Source organism: Panulirus ornatus, chromosome 17 (genome assembly GCF_036320965.1).
Source record: "Panulirus ornatus isolate Po-2019 chromosome 17, ASM3632096v1, whole genome shotgun sequence".
NCBI lineage: Eukaryota > Metazoa > Arthropoda > Malacostraca > Decapoda > Palinuridae > Panulirus > Panulirus ornatus.
Window position 1 is genome coordinate 970,805 of NC_092240.1, and position 17,907 is coordinate 988,711.

The following is a 17,907-nucleotide window of genomic DNA, read 5'->3' on the forward strand; positions in this document are numbered from 1 at the left end:
CAAAGTGACTGCATTTTTGTTTTATGATCTTTGATGTGGAAAATATCGAATGCTTCTTTAAAGTGTACATGGATAAAGTTAACTTATGTACTTTCCTCATACATGTTGATTGCATCATTAAAGAAATCAAGCACATTTGTCAAACATGAACTATATCGTCGACTACCAAGCTGAGAATCATTTGTTAAGTGGTGGTGCATCGTGCAGGTGTGTTGCACGGAGAGGCGGAGGAGGATCCTCACGCATGAGGGTTCTGACAGATGGCTGTCATCTGGGGTGAGGGTCAAGGCGGAGGTGCATCATCTGGCACAAGGGCTGTAAAGTAAGTGCCATATTTACCAAGAGCATGAAGCAGAGCAACGGGTTCAATGACCCTCACAATGCTATCTCCATATTTTTACGGATTGTGTATATATATATATATATATATATATATATATATATATATATATATATATATATATATATACGAACAAAGTGCATATGAACGCGCACCTTCATAAAACATAAAAACCTCCAGCAGCCAAGATCGAACCCGGGACCCCTGTGCAACAGGCGGGAACGCTACCGCTAGGCTATGATCGCCCCTAATAGGGAAATGACTTTGAACACTATGTACTATATGTATATATATATATATATATATATATATATATATATATATATATATATATATATATATATATGTATACATATATGTATATATACATTCCTATGAGTCCACGGGAAAAATGAAACACGAGAAGTTCCCAAGTGCACTTTCGTGTAATAATCACATCATCAGGGGAGACACAAGAGAAGAAATATAACAGTCAGTTGATATACATCGAAGAGAAGAAGCTAGGACGCCATTTGGTAAACATGTGATTGTCCAAAACATCATGTTTTGGACAATCATTTTGGACATCACTGTACTCGATCAAACCACCTCACACCACATATTGTCCTCAAACATCTCATCTCCAGCACATCCACCCTCCTGCGCACAACTCTATCCATAGCCCACGCCTCGCAATCATACAACATTGTTGGAACCACTATTCCTTCAAACATAGCCATTTTTGCTTTCGGAGATAATATTCTCGACTTCCACACATTCTTCAAGGCTCCCAGGATTTTCGCCCCCTCCCCCAACCTATGATTCACTTCCGCTTCCATGGTTCCATCCGCTGCCAGATCCACTCCCAGATATCTAAAACACTTTACTTCCTCCAGTTTTTCTCCATTCAAACTTACCTCACAAAACCTACATTCACTGAGAACCAATCACTTTCCTCTCTTCCTACACGTACACATGCCTTACATCCTCGATAAAAACTTTTCACTGCTTCTAACAACTTGCCTCCCACATCATATATTTTTAGTACCTTCCACAGAGCATCTCTATCAACTCTATCATATGCCTTCTCCACATCTATAAATGCTACATACAAATCCATTTGCTTTTCTAAGTATTTCTCACATACATTCTTCAAAGCAAACACCTGATCCACACATCCTCTACCACTTCTGAAACCACACTGCTCTTCCCCAATCTGATGCTCTGTACATGCCTTCACCCTCTCAATCAATACCCTTTCATATAATTTACCAGGAATACTCAACAAACTTATACCTCTGTAATTTGAGCACTCACTCTTATCCCCTCTGCCTTTGTACAATGGCACTATGCACGCATTCCGCCAATCCTCAGACACCTCACTATGAATCATACATACATTAAAGAACCTTACCAACCAGTCAACAATACAGTCACCCCCTTTTTTAATAGATTCCACTGCAATACCATCCAAACCTGCTGCCTTGCCGGCTTTCATCTTCCGCAAAGCTTTTACTACCTCTTCTCTGTTTACCAAATCATTTTCCCTAACCCTGTCACTTTGCACACCACCTCGACCAAAACACCCTATATCTGCCACTCTATCATCAAACACATTCAACAAACCTTCAAAATACTCACTCCATCTCCTTCTCACATCACCACTACTTGTTATCACCTCCCCATTTGCGCCCTTCACTGAAGTTCCCATTTGCTCCCTTGTCTTACGCACTTTATTTACGTCCTTCCAGAACATCTTTTTATTCTCCCTAAAATTTAATGATACTCTCTCACCCCAACTCTCATTTGCCCTTTTTTTCACCTCTTGCACCTTTCTCTTGACCTCCTGTCTCTTTCTTTTATACGTCTCCCACTCAATTTCATTTTTTCCCTGCAAAAATCGTCCAAATGCCTCTCTCTTCTCTTTCACTAATACTCTTACTTCTTCATCCCACCACTCACTACCCTTTCTAATCAACCCACCTCCCACTCTTCTCATGCCACAAGCATCTTTTGCGCAATCCATCACTGATTCCCTAAATACATCCCATTCCTCCCCCACTCCCCTTACTTCCATTGTTCTCACCTTTTTCCATTCTGTACTCAGTCTCTCCTGGTACTTCCTCACACAAGTCTCCTTCCCAAGCTCACTTACTCTCACCACCCTCTTCACCCCAACATTCACTCTTCTTTTCTGAAAACCCATACAAATCTTCACCTTAGCCTCCACAAGATAATGATCAGACATCCCTCCAGTTGCACCTCTCAGCACATTAACATCCAAAAGTCTCTCTTTCGCGCGCCTGTCAATTAACACGTAATCCAATAACGCTCTCTGGCCATCTCTCCTACTTACATAAGTATACTTATGTATATCTCGCTTTTTAAACCAGGTATTCCCAATCATCAGTCCTTTTTCAGCACATAAATCTACAAGCTCTTCACCATTTCCATTTACAACACTGAACACCCCATGTATACCAATTATTCCCTCAACTGCCACATTACTCACCTTTGCATTCAAATCACCCAACACTATAACCCGGTCTCGTGCATCAAAACCACAAACACACTCATTCAGCTGCTCCCAAAACACTTGCCTTTCATGATCTTTCTTCTCATGCCCAGGTGCATATGCACCAATAATCACCCATCTCTCTCCATCAACTTTCAGTTTTACCCATATTAATCGAGAATTTACTTTCTTACATTCTATCACATACTTCCACAACTCCTGTTTCAGGAGTACTGCTACTCCTTCCCTTGCTCTTGTCCTCTCACTAACCCCTGACTTTACTCCCAAGACATTCCCAAACCACTCTTCCCCTTTACCCTTGAGCTTCGTTTCACTCAGAGCCAAAACATCCAGGTTCCTTTCCTCAAACATACTACCTATCTCTCCTTTTTTCACATCTTGGTTACATCCACACACATTTAGGCACCCCAATCTGAGCCTTCGAGGAGTATGAGCACTCCCCGCGTGACTCCTTCTTCTGTTTCCCATTTTAGAAAGTTAAAAAGATACAAGGAGGGGAGGATTTCTGGCCCCCCGCTCCCGTGCCCTCTAGTCGCTTTCTACGACACGCGAGGAATGCGTGGGAAGTATTCTTTCACCCCTATCCCCAGGGATAATATACACACATATACACACATACACACACATACACACACACACGCACACATACACACACACACACACACATATATATACATGTGAAAAATGTAAGAAACAATTTAGAAAACTGAAACTTCTAGCTTGAAATGAAATGAAAAAATGAAAGTCACATAATGGTTCAACCTCTGGCTATGGAAAGGAAATGTTTAATTTATTTACACAAACGTCAATAGTAGTTCTCACACAATTTAACCACTGTATCAATAAGCTTCAATGTCTAAGCTACATTTTTTCCAATTTCACTATTTTCTTGTCAAAGCACCATGTATAAAAACTATCACTCCAGTAACACAACTATAAACATTTACTTCCCCTTTAAAAAAAAGTTCTGGGGAAGTCTGTCTCGATACACTGCGGGACACTCTACCACCTGGCGAGGTTTGTGTTGCAATGGTTCTTGATTCACAAACGTAGTAGCATCACTGGTGGGCCAAGGTAGTTCCGTTGACGAAGAGGAGCTCATCGCTCCAATTCACTCTATTCCTTGCCCTCCTTTCACCCTCCTGCATGTTCAGGCCCCGATCACACAAAATCTTTTTCACTCCATCTTTCCACCTCCAATTTGGTCTCCCTCTTCTCCTCGTTCCCTCCACCTCCGACACATATATCCTCTTGGTCAATCTTTCCTCACTCATTCTCTCCATGTGACCAAACCATTTCAAAACACCCTCTTCTGCTCTCTCAACCACGCTCTTTTTATTTCCACACATCTCTCTTACCTTACGTTCCTTACTCGATCAAACTACCTCACACCACACATTGTCCTCAAACATCTCATTTCCAGCACATCCATCCTCCTGCGCACAACTCTATCCATAGCCCACGCCTCGCAACCATACAACATTGTTGGAACCACTATTCCTTCAAACATACCCATTTTTGCTTTCCGAGATAATGTTCTCGACTCCCACACATTCTTCAAGGCTCCCAGGATTTTCGCCCCCTCCCCCACCCTATGATCCACTTCCGCTTCCATGGTTCCATCCGCTGCCAGATCCACTCTCAGATATCTAAAACACTTCACTTCCTCCAGTTTTTCTCCATTCAAACTCACCTTCCAATTGACTTGACCCTCAACCCTACCTAATAACCTTGCTCTTATTCACATTTACTCTTAACTTTCTTCTTTCACACACTTTACCAAACTCAGTCACCAGCTTCTGCAGTTTCTCACATGAATCAGCCACCAGCGCTGTATCATATATATATATATATATATATATATATATATATATATATATATATATATATATTTATATATATATATATATATATATATATATATATTTATGTTCTAACATTATAATACAGAAGAACAGGTCTGATTATAAACTGAACACACTCATTGTGAATATATGAACAGCGACACAAACATTATATATGAACCAATCAGCCACCTTAGCAATGGTGGAGTGGCATGGCTTCTGGGCCAATTTAGTGTAAGGCGATTTTAGTATAAATCACTCTTATATATATATATATATATATATATATATATATATATATATATATATATATATATATATATATATATATATATATCCCTGGGGATAGGGGAGAAAGAATACTTCCCACGTATTCCCTGCGTGTCGTAGAAGGCGACTAAAAGGGAAGGGAGCGGGGGGCTAGAAATCCTCCCCTCTCATTTTTTTTTTTTTTTTCCAAAAAAAGGAACAGAGAAGGGAGCCAGGTGAGGATATTCCCTCAAAGGCCCAATCCTCTGTTCTTAACGCTACCTCGCTAATGCGGGAAATAGCGAATAGTTTGAAAGAAAAGAAAAAAAGATATATATATATATATATATATACATATATATATATATATATATATATATATATATATATATATATATATATATATATATATATATATATATATATTTATATATATATATATATATATATATATATATATATATATATATACATATATATATATATATATATATATATATATATATATATATATATATATATATATATATCACAGTTCTAGATTCCCTTTCTAAGAAAGATTCTTACTACTATCTTTCTTTTCAGATGTTCCTGCAGCTTAAGACTGTGCTACCTCAAGTAGCATGGAAATGATGGATATCCTGGTTTATGAACCTTGTTCTTACCAACACCAGCTCACAGACTTAGGCCCCCCAACAAGCGAATGGAATGAAATCCAGCACAGTTCTCAGCCAACATCCCATGAACATGGAGGACCTTACTTATCCACGAAGGAACGATCCTCGTTTCATGCTACCACCGTTTCATTTTGCCTCTGCTTTCCCCGTGATGCTTCTCTTCCCCTCGTCACCATTCCCCCCGCACCCCACCCCCAACCTCGCTGCTCCTCTCCCTCTGCAACCACTCTCCCTCCCGCTGCTCCTGTCCCCTTGCAACCACTCTCTCTTGCTATGAACTTTGTAAATCCAACAAATATCGTTTCATGAACTTTCACATCAGAGAATTAGAGTTTAAGAACCTTGCCAGCATGAGATCGGATGAGAATACGGAAACTCCTCGCTGGCTACCATCAGAGCCTCACAGTGCATGTGACGTGTGTACGTCCCACTCTCTCACAAGACATATAAAATGTACATGATAAACGCAGGTTTTTGGGGGGAAACAATACAATACTGTTACTGTATTGAATATATATATATATATATATATATATATATATATATATATATATATATATATATTATATATATATATTGAGATATCCTGCTACCCTGAGGCGGAAAGTACAAGCATGTTATACATATTACTCAGTACAGAGGTGAGAGTCAAATACAACTCATCTTAAATTTAGAAGAAGAGAAAACTCGACAAATTCTACTTTTTCAGCCATAAAACTTTTATATAAGGCAACTTTCATTTTTCCGAGGAGAATGTCTACTGTAAGACATGTCTGGCTCACCTTATAGATCGTGCGTAGGGCAGAGTCGTTCATATTCTGCTAGAGTAAACAACAGTTTTTGTACCCAGTGAGACCACGAAAAAGGAGAATCAGTTGACCTTACAAAACAAAAATCGTGCCAGAAGCAGACGACCCAACTTACCTCAGCAGAAGAAGAACCGTCCACGTAACAATGGCATCACAGGGAAACGAACCATAGGTAAGATGGATCCTGTGAACCACAGACTAGAGGCCACAGGTACTAGACTCCACTCACCTCTGGATGAGAAATCCTCCGCAGGCTGAGCCGATGAGCGTGAAGAGGCTCTGGGAGAAGAACACCCATGACATTGTGCTGAAGACGGAAGAAATCCTGCACTCTGAGGAAGACAAAAAGAGAAAATCATCTGATTTGGTTTCACTCTGGACGTGGTGATGCACTCAGAATCGTGCATGACTTATGACGTACGTCAGACACGCTCTGGACAAAAATCATTCTTGTTTTAGCTCATCATGATCCTCATATAGTCACATGCTGGTACTTATTCTGATCACAGGTGTGGTCATCATATCTTGAACTTAACGTAATGGTTGGCATAAGGCTGTTGCTGTGTCAGACCACACTGTCGGGGGAAACCTTCAGGCACAAGAACAGAAAAGGACAATGAATAGGTAAGAAGGTGGGACGATGAGTAGAATTTTTATGGCATTATTAGATCACTTGGAGGTGTATGTACACTGGCTTGTACAGCATGTGTACGGGGCTTATATGTGAGCTCATGTCAACTCATACTTAACAGTGTGTGTGTGTGTCAAGTTGAATGTAAAGCAGACGTATTCGAGCACGGGTGACCAGCGCGTTTGTTAGGGATTAATGTAGAGATATGAGTGCGAGCGTGGCTCAGGGTGAGTAATTTACTGATGTTCTTATGAAGTGTTTTACCTGTAATCAAGAGCGTATGTAAACTGGTACTAAAGTATACCTATTTACTTTGTTATGAGATGTATAGAGATATAAAGACATGAGTAAAAGCATCACAGCAAACCCAGGTTGTCCTCATGTAGGGTCATAACTAGGCATAGAAAAAACTCGTCAATCATGATCAGACGATGACAGGTTGTTACCTGGGCACCAGGCAAGTCACTGGTCAGATCTTACGTGAGTGAGGAAGGACGAAGAACTGAAATGATGACCTGAGATGGAAATGAGCATGGGAGAAATAATAAGATTCATAACCGAGATGAGGGACCATAATTGTAATGGGGAGAAGGTGATGGAGGACAAGAAATGGGTAGTGTCGTTGGCTACAGAAGCGCAGAAAAAATGGAGACGTTAAAGGAAGAAGAAATAAGTAGGCTGGATATAATTAGGCTCATTGGATGATGATATCAACAGTTCTCTCTCTCTCTCTCTCTCTCTCTCTCTCTCTCTCTCTCTCTCTCTCTCTCTCTCTCTCTCTCTCTCTCTCTCATTCCTCTAACACATTCTTGACTACAACTAACCATCATCTTCACAGGATGCCATTGTCTCTCAGTATGCTGTGCACCCGAGATAAATGGAAAATATTACCTGAATATAACTCATACTGAACTTCCATAAAAATACACAGGCTTTAGTTAAGGATTCAAAATTCAGTTACTAAACATAGACTTGTTAAAGGTGAACACACGGTCTGCCTGTACTGTGGCCTGCAGGCGCTACCTGCCCCTGACCGATAAGTACAGTAACTCCGCTCAAGGAATGTTGTTGATGACCAGTGCTTCAGGAAGCCATATGATGAATGATTTCATCTTGTATCCTTATCTCATACATTCACTCAGCGTTTCTTAATGTGCTTTTTAATCAAATTTTTGTGACTGATACAAACATATGTTCATAGATGCCTATGTGAATACTTACATACATACATCAAACACACAATCAAACACTGACCATGATTCATACATGGCCCCGCCTGGGGTCGAATCATGGGATCTGCATTCGACCCACAGTTAACTCAACACTTTATCGTCCCATCAGGACACGTGGTCCTTTAATGGGAACTTGGGTCACGCTGTTGTTTGTGCATGTATATGTGTGTGTGTGTGTGTGTGTGTGTGTGTGTGTGTGTGTGTGTGTGTGTGTGTGTGTCCATTATGATTACATAAACAAATACCTTATGAAATATTTGAGGACAACATGTGGTGTGAGGTGGTTCGATCGAATAAGTAATGAAAGGGTAAGAGAGATGTATGGTAATGAAAAGAGTGTAGTTGAGAGAGCAGATTATGGTGTGTTGAAATGGTTTGGTCATTATTGAGGACAGGTTGACAGGGAGGATATATGTGTCAGAGGTGGAGGGAACAAGGAGAACGGGGAACCAAACTGGAGGTGGATGGTTGAAGTGAAAAAGATTTTGAGTGATCAGGGCCTGAACATGTTGGAGGGTGAGAGGCGTGCAAGGAATAGAATTAATTGGAACGATGTGATAAACTAGGGTCGGCGTTCAGTTAATGGACTGAACCAGGGCACGTGAAGCGTCTGGAGTAAACAATGGAAAGATCTGTGGAGCCTGGATGTGGAGAGGGAGCTGTGGTTTTGGTGCATTACACATGACAGCTAAAAATGAATGTGAGCGGATGTGGCTTTTTTCGTGTTCCTGACGCTACCCCGAAAACACGGGATACGGCGATTATGAAAAAATAAGAAAACATATTTGGTCACGAATGTCTTAAACACAACACTCAAGACTTTACTCTTACTTGCAAGAAAGGCGTACACACGTACATTTGATCATATATTTACACAACTTTCATATACTTATACTGTGATGTTATATACATACGCTCAACTGCCATATATATGGGTGTACAAGACTGTCAGGAACTAGTAGCAGTCAACATGTGTTCGCGAATCATAAGCATAACTCAGCTGTCATGTTCACGCCAGCAAGTCTGAAATTATCACACAAATTATACTTGTAGAGTATATTCATACATGACCCCATATCTTTGAGTCAAAAGACATTCGTAGAGAGACAGTATTCTTGAATGTTCACATAGCTGCCACCTATGAATGTACAGCCGTTGTACAACCTCTCACAAAAGTCAAACATGCACACTCACACTCACACACACACACACACACACATACACACACACACACACACACACACACGTGCTCGAAACTCACACTCATAAACACGTCATAGACGGAACGTATATATATGTTTGAATGGAGAAGAACTGGAGGAAGTGAAGTGTTTTAGATATCTGGGAGTGGATTTGGCAGCGGATGGAACCATGGAAGCGGAAGTGAGTCACAGGGTGGGGGAGGGGGCGAAAGTTCTGGGTGCGTTGAAAAATGTGTGGAAGGCGAGAACATTATCTCGGAGAGCAAAAATGGGTATGTTTGAAGGAATAGTGGTTCCAACAATGTTATATGGTTGCGAGGCGTGGGCTATAGATAGAGTTCTGCAGATGATAGTGGATGTGATGGAAATGAGATGTTTAAGGACAATATGTGGTGTGAGGTGGGTTGATCGAGTAAGTAATGAAAGGGTAAGAGAGATGTGTGGTAATAAAAAGAGTGTGGTTGAGAGAGCAGGAGAGGGTGTTTTGAAATGGTTTCGTCACATGGAGAGAATGAGTGAGAAAAGACTGAGAAAGAGGATATATGTGTCAGAGGTGGAGGGAACGAGGAGAAGTGGGAGACCAAACTGGAGGCAGAAAGATGGAGTGAAAAAGATTTTGAGCGATCGGGGCCTGAACATGCAGGATGGTGAAAGGCGTGCAAGAAATAGAGTGGATGACGATGTGGTATACCGGGGTCAACGTGCTGTCAATGGATTGAACCAGGGCATGTGAAGCGTTTGGGGTAAACAATGGAAAGTTTTGTGGGGCCTAGATGTGGAAAGGGAGCTGCGGTTTCGGTGCATTATACATGACAGCTAGAGACTGAGTGTGAACGAATGTGGCCTTTTTTGTCTTTTCCTAGCGCTACCTCGCACGCATGCGGGGGAAGGGAGTTGTCATTTTATGTGTGGTTTCATGTGTGGCAGGGTGGCAACGGGAATGAATAAAGGCAGCAAGTATGAATCATATACATGTGTATACATGTATATGTCTGTGTATGCATATATGTGTACATATGTATACGTTGAAATGTATAAGTGTGTATATTGCGTGTGTGGACGTGTATGCATATACATGTGTATGTCGGTGGGGTGTGCCATTGTTTCGTCTGTTTCTTTGCGCTACCTCGCTAACGCAGGAGACAGCGACAAAGTCTAATAGATATAGATATAATAAATATATATATATATATATATATATATATATATATATATATATATATATATATATATATATATATATATTTATTATATCTATATTGAATTACATTTGGATGTATAGATATATACGAACTGCTGATCCATATGCGTGTGGGGTATCTGTCAACTAACCTGACTTGATGAAGTTAAAACAGAATGTTCTGTTACCACAGCGTGAGGAGGACTGCTGCACACACGAGCTCTTCTGCTCGACTGGCGTGTTACCATACCTTACGCTGGTGGATGGGACACATTTGCCAACTCAGTGCTTGGGACACGTACATTTATGGCCGATTGACGAGTGAATGACAGCAGGCAGTTGGAGCTTTGAACCGGAAAAAATGAGCAGATTTTTCTGCCATTAGTAAATAGTAGTTCAAATTCTGTTTGTTGTCAGACTTCCCTATTCTTTTCACATAAAAATTTTTTGTACGAGAAATATTTTGCAGGATAAGATAAACGTCGGAAAATGTCCTCTGTTGGTAGTGGCCTGGACGATGTTTACACTTATAACGGTTGTTTAGGAATGTCTCTCCATGTTGGTGGACGGTGAGGTTACTGAGCCAGCATGAAATACAAAACTGCTAAAGGAACTGGATTTGCTTCTCAAAGGAATCGTACAGATGGAAAGTTCTGTGTAACAAAGTTATGATAGCACTGATCTTAAAACTGGAGTAGCTTAACTGATTGCCAGGCCTCAGAGCGGTGCTTTCTATAGTTAGAAATTGGAAGTTTTTCGTCATCCCTTTCTAGACGTAAAACAAATATAGGTAATTCCTCATCATTTTACTTGTTAGAGTAAAAGATATCCCAGTGATGGTCATCATCTTCATTATAAATTGGATTTGTGATTTCCGTGTCTGAATGATATAAACGTATCGTCAACATGTAAATAATGTTGCAGTTTGTTCGGTAGAATGATTTTGATGAAGTAAATTTTTCTTGCAAAAAATACCTATTGAATTTCTGTGCAAAATTCAAACGGCATATTTTTGTAAAAATCATTCGTAAGTGGTTCCATTTTCCAGTTTCGAAATCCTTTGCCACTTGCTGTTTGTTCATTAGCAGTCTATATGTTTACACGGCCCAAGTGCAAGGGGGGGGGGGGGGGGGGTGACCGTGGTATGGTGGTAGTTGTATCCAGGTCATCAACGTGTGGGTGTGGTGACCACGCTGGTCAGTGGCGCTCGTCCAGCAGGCCCCCTCAATCTCCTGGAGAGGGTTGCATTGTTAAGGTAAACATCTTGGAGACAGTTTACTGTTATTCAAATGAAAATGGTTTGGGTTTCTTGTGTCACTTCACATATCCAATACAAACTGGAAAAAACAATACGTCCACACATCCCATCGATAACATATGCTTACAACACACCCGCACACAACCACGCAAATCACACAACCAATAAGTTTGTATCCATTGACGTTTTATGCAACTTCCTGCAGTTCGGCTATCTTAACGAAAAACTTTCTGGATTCAGTGCAAGTTCTTCTGTAACTTAGAAATGACAGGCGATTAGATGACGTAACAAGAAACAAGATTAGGATTAAATCAGGCACAGAAAAAGCACCAGTCAAACATAAACATTTTGAATACATTGAAACAGCCACATTACACTCAAGATTTGTTTAGGTTGAGCCCTAGAGTCTGATATAGTCATAATCTATAGGGAATGTTTATATATTTTCAAGAACTACATGACTCATGTCTGATCAAAGACAAACGTTCTGGGCCACGCCTGATTGAAGCTGTACCGAGGCCTCTGTCTCAACAAGCAGAGACAGAGGCCTCGATACATCTTGGACCAGGAGCAGAAGCCCTCCTGAGATCACAGTCGTGTCTGAGGATTTATGGGCGAGTAAACGTACATACAGATGACCACCCAGGACTCACCCAGGTCCAGCAGTGTGGGTCCCAGGAAGGCGACACACATGCCGAACGACCAGAACACAGAACAGTACGTGATGGTCTGCAACCGGTTCTTCCAAAACAGCTCCCGGAACTTGACACTTCCACCTGTGGGGAAGAGGAACAGTATTAAACTAACAACAGTAAACTGATGCCTAGAGTATTCCTCATTACTGCTTACGCTGATGATTTAGTTTTCTACCCTTGAGCACGAAGATACGGCCCTTATAGGTAGAAGTGAGGTTGTCATGCACATGGGTCGAACCGTTGTATGCAAGGGCCATACCGCCGCTCTCACTGATCATACCATCCTGCTCAAGTGATTAACATGAGGTGAAAGTTTGCAACTTACGTGTGTACGAGCATAGAGATACATGTATTAGCAAGATCTTAATGTGAGAAATATTCATCATTCATCAACGGTATTGACTTATGCAAAACAGTGTCATGAATGTCAGATTAGGTTACGATGATGATGTCATTTTCTAAAGTTAGTAACGCGATTAGCTTGAACTTTCTTCCACGTCCTTATTTTTTTAACAGGGAAATGATTATTCCTAAACCTGATAGTTCAGCTGGATATCATATGTTTTCTGTCACATGTAATCTGGATGAAAAATGTCTCGGTTTGATTTCCTCCATCACGCTAAACCTTATGTTTGTGTGTAGAGAACAGAACAATAAGAGGTTTTGGCTGTCGTATGGTACAAATAATGTACACTCTATGTATTCACAGCGAGACGTCTTATTGTGATAGGTGCTCGAAACACAGGAGACCTTGTGAGTTGTTGACATACAACATTGCAGACTTTGTCTCTCTTGGGTTCATTCTATTTTTATTTTCGTCTTCTTTTAATCATAGCCGATATGGCTTGGGCATAATCATATCCTAACTAAAGCCAAGTCGGTTGGAAAGGAATGAATATGAAAGCTTTGATATATATATATATATATATATATATATATATATATATATATATATATATATATATATATATATATATATATATATATATATATATATATATATATATATATATATATATATATATATATGTATATATATATTTTTTTTTTTTATTATACTTTGTCGCTGTCTCCCGCGTTTGCGAGGTAGCGCAAGGAAACAGACGAAAGAAATGGCCCAACCCCCCCCCCCAATACACATGTATATACATACGTCCACACACGCAAATATACATACATACACAGCTTTCCATGGTTTACCCCAGACGCTTCACATGCCTTGATTCAATCCACTGACAGCACGTCAACCCCGGTATACCACATCGCTCCAATTCACTCTATTCCTTGCCCTCCTTTCACCCTCATGCATGTTCAGGCCCCGATCACACAAAATCTTTTTCACTCCATCTTTCCACCTCCAATTTGGTCTCCCTCTTCTCCTCGTTCCCTCCACCTTCGACACATATATCCTCTTGGTCAATCTTTCCTCACTCATTCTCTCCATGTGCCCAAACCATTTCAAAACACCCTCTTCTGCTCTCTCAACCACGCTCTTTTTATTTCCACACATCTCTCTTACCCTTACGTTACTTACTCGATCAAACCACCTCACACCACACATTGTCCTCAAACATCTCATTTCCAGCACATCCATCCTCCTGCGCACAACTCTATCCATAGCCCACGCCTCGCAACCATACAACATTGTTGGAACCACTATTCCTTCAAACATACCCATTTTTGCTTTCCGAGATAATGTTCTCGACTTCCACACATTCTTCAAGGCTCCCAGAATTTTCGCCCCCTCCCCAACCCTATGATTTACTTCTCCTTCCATGGTTCCATCCGCTGCCAGATCCACTCCCAGATATCTAAAACACTTCACTTCCTCCAGTTTTTCTCCATTCAAACTCACCTCCCAATTGACTTGACCCTCAACCCTACTGTACCTAATAACCTTGCTCTTATTCACATTTACTCTTAACTTTCTTCTTTCACACACTTTACCAAACTTAGTCACCAGCTTCTGCAGTTTCTCACATGAATCAGCCACCAGCGCTGTATCATCAGCGAACAACAACTGACTCACTTCCCAAGCCTCTCATCCCCAACAGACTTCATACTTGCCCCTCTTTCCAAAACTCTTGCATTCACCTCCCTAACAACCCCATCCATAAACAAATTAAACAACCATGGAGACATCACACACCCCTGCCGCAAACCTACATTCACTGAGAACCAATCACTTTCCTCTCTTCCTACACGTACACATGCCTTACATCCTCGATAAAAACTTTTCACTGCTTCTAACAACTTGCCTCCCACACCATATAATCTTAATACCTTCCACAGAGCAAGTATATTCCTGTGAGTCCACGGAGAAAAGAAACACGATAAGTTCTCAAGTGCAACAGTCAGTTAATATCAAACGAAAAGACGTAGCTAGGACGCCATTTGGTAAACAAGTGACTACCCGAATGGAGGTCGGGTGCGTTTAAGTCTGGCAACATGTGTATCATAAATTTTTTATGTGGACAAGAAGAGGAGCTGTTTACAAATTTTATCAACAATAATGCTATCCAATTTGTGCAGACCTTCACTAATATCAATATCACAATTCTTTGTGTATTTCATAATAGAAGATTCAATGATATTTCTCGTGGTACAGGAGTTAGATTTAACAACTGAGATGGCATTACTCTAATCAGTACAATCATCATAATCTTTAACATGATTAAACATGGCATTTGATTCATGTCCTGTTGATATACTATATCTATGTTGCTTAAGTCTAATATGAAGAAGATCCTTACCAGTCTGCCCAACATAAAACTTATAACAATTTCTACATGGTACTCTACAGATGCATCCTGCAGAACTTTCTGGAGAGTTCAAGATTAAGATATTCTTTATAGTATTGTTCTTGCTGAAGGCAACATTTACATTAAAGGATTAAAGTAACTTGGGAAGTAAAGTAGAATTATTACTAAAAGGGAGAACTAAAAGGTTTTTAGTGTCAAGCTGGGTTTGGGTACAGCTCTATAAAATGATTTACTTGCCAAATTAAGGGATTTGTTAATGAAAGATCTAGGATACTTTAACTTGGATCCAATAGAATATATCTTCTCAAACTCATCATCAATAAACTCTGGGCTGCAAATACGTAATGCCCTAAGGAACAGAGACCGGAATGTCAGTAATCTAACTGTCATGTTGAGCTGATTAATAATGGATACATGAGTATACATTGGTAGGTTTTCTCTATATGCTAAACTTGAGGTTGTTTCTATCCCTATGGATCATGCAATCTAAAGATGGTAACATACCATGGTAACATAACATACCATTACAGTAAAGTTGATGGAAGGTTACTAAATTGTTAAGTAAAGGGAGAAATGTTTGTAAATTTTCATTTGTTGGCGAAACACAAAGAATATCATCTACATACCTAAATCAAATTGCGTTACAGGGTAAGATATCCTTTTGTAACTTTGTTCCAAAGACTCTTGCTGATTATCTCCAACCGCAGACACCACCCCCCTCCACCCACCCCCTTCACCTACCCCACTCCGCCTCTTGCAAAATACTCCAACACAGAAAAGAGGTCTGAAGTCCAGCCATGTCTTTGTTTTGAGTTTGTTTTATGTTGTTTCTACGGCGAGTAGAAGTGTGGGTCGCGAGCAGAAGTATAGCCTGCACTTGTTTTATGTTAATCCTAGTGTGTGGGGGGATGAGGGCCATATTCCTACTTCTGTGTTACACAGGACTTCGAGGGTTAGATGTTAATTTTCCATGGAGTGAAACGGAATATATAAGACCCAAGTATAGATCTATGTCCAAGTGAACAGAATAATGTGTATGAATTCTTGGTGGACCACCAAGTCTGGATTATGAGTTGATAACGCTCATCATTTGATGAAGTAATCCTGGTAGTACAACCATTACCCTGACGCCAGATTGTTGACGAATTATTCGGTTGACTCAGACATGATGATGATGAGCATGGTCCAGTCATGCTCGTGTTGAACTACGCTTTAGTCTTAATCATGTATCCTGAACGCTACAACAGGTCTCCATATTCATTCTCGGTAAAAGAAATTTGAAGGAACTGAGATCCTACATGGATCAGTGAGTGACAAAGATGACTGAACGACACCCATCTGTATTCTAACCATTCTTATTGCTTTCAAATGCGTCTTGAATAGCATAGTTTGTGTGTAAACGTCGCCAGTATTATCGATTTAGTGTACCGATTTATGAGCTTGAATGAGATTGTTATCTGCCATGAAAAAAAGACAAACTTATCACTGACAGTGTTTCCCATTAATGTCTTGCAAGGACGTCAAAAATGTCGTTTCGCTCTCTGTTCTAGACCACAAGGGTAGAGTTTTCTGTCGGGGAAATACCTGACTCTCTACATGATTCAAGATTAAAAAAAAAGACTTTCTTGATCCTTAAAGTTACCGAGTCATCAGTGCAGACGCTCAGATTATAGACCTCCAGTACTCAGCTGATGAACATTGCTTCTCTGCAGCAAGTCAGCCATACGGAACACATCGTCCCAGACACATCTAAACATCACTGTTCCCCACGATACCCTTACCAGTACCATTATAGTGTTACCTACCAGCATCTGTAACTCAGTTTGATATCTGTAAAATTCTCGTATTTTGTAAGGCTCTATCTTATTACAGGCAGTCCAGTAGTCCTCCCGCGTCAGGATCTATCAAAGATGTCAAGGATTTTACGATGGCTCCCACATCTGCCGAGCAGCCTCGCCACACAACTTAGTATCACGTAGCACAATCTTCACCACAGTTTCTATTGTTTCCCGAGTCTCTCTTAACTTTGCCTGACTGCCATTTTTTTCTGACTTTTCTGTTTACCCTAATTACTGTTCCTTAACTTTTAGCTACAGCGGGAGGGAACAGCAGATATGTTAGGAAGTGATATGGAGCGTAAATGTAGATGGGAAAACTAAAAAGCCAAGTGGTGTTCCAGAAATCTTCCAAACAAGCACAAAAAAGTAGAAGTATTAAGCTGGCAGTTGACACTACAAACCTGAGTGTGAGGCACGTAACAACTTTCCACCAAAGCTCACACACACACACACACACACACACACACACACACACACACTTACCAGAACGATATCATGTTTCCGTAAATGGACAAAATTTTTCAGGTCGGCGGACAGAAAATTGCTTTTTCCTCAATTGTTCGCAGCAGCCAGACTACATGATAGCTGCGTCCTGATCACTGTCAGGCTAACTGTTCAATCCTCTTCTCTCCTGCCCTCCCGCTATCATGTAGTTATCATATCTTTACTATGTTT

The 17,907-nt window shown here is 40.4% G+C and overlaps 1 protein-coding gene across 2 annotated transcripts in view; it reads right to left on the minus strand.

Moving 5' to 3' along the window:
- Positions 1-17,907, minus strand: part of LOC139754494 (major facilitator superfamily domain-containing protein 4A-like) — a 156,673-nt gene that overhangs the window by 67,378 nt on the left and 71,388 nt on the right. For both annotated transcript variants that reach the window (XM_071671761.1, XM_071671762.1), the window contains exons 3-4: positions 12,591-12,713; positions 6,664-6,766 (exon numbers count right to left, since the gene is read on the minus strand). In XM_071671761.1, coding sequence (XP_071527862.1) covers positions 6,664-6,766; positions 12,591-12,713 — 226 coding nt within the window. The remainder of the gene's footprint in view (positions 1-6,663; positions 6,767-12,590; positions 12,714-17,907) is intronic.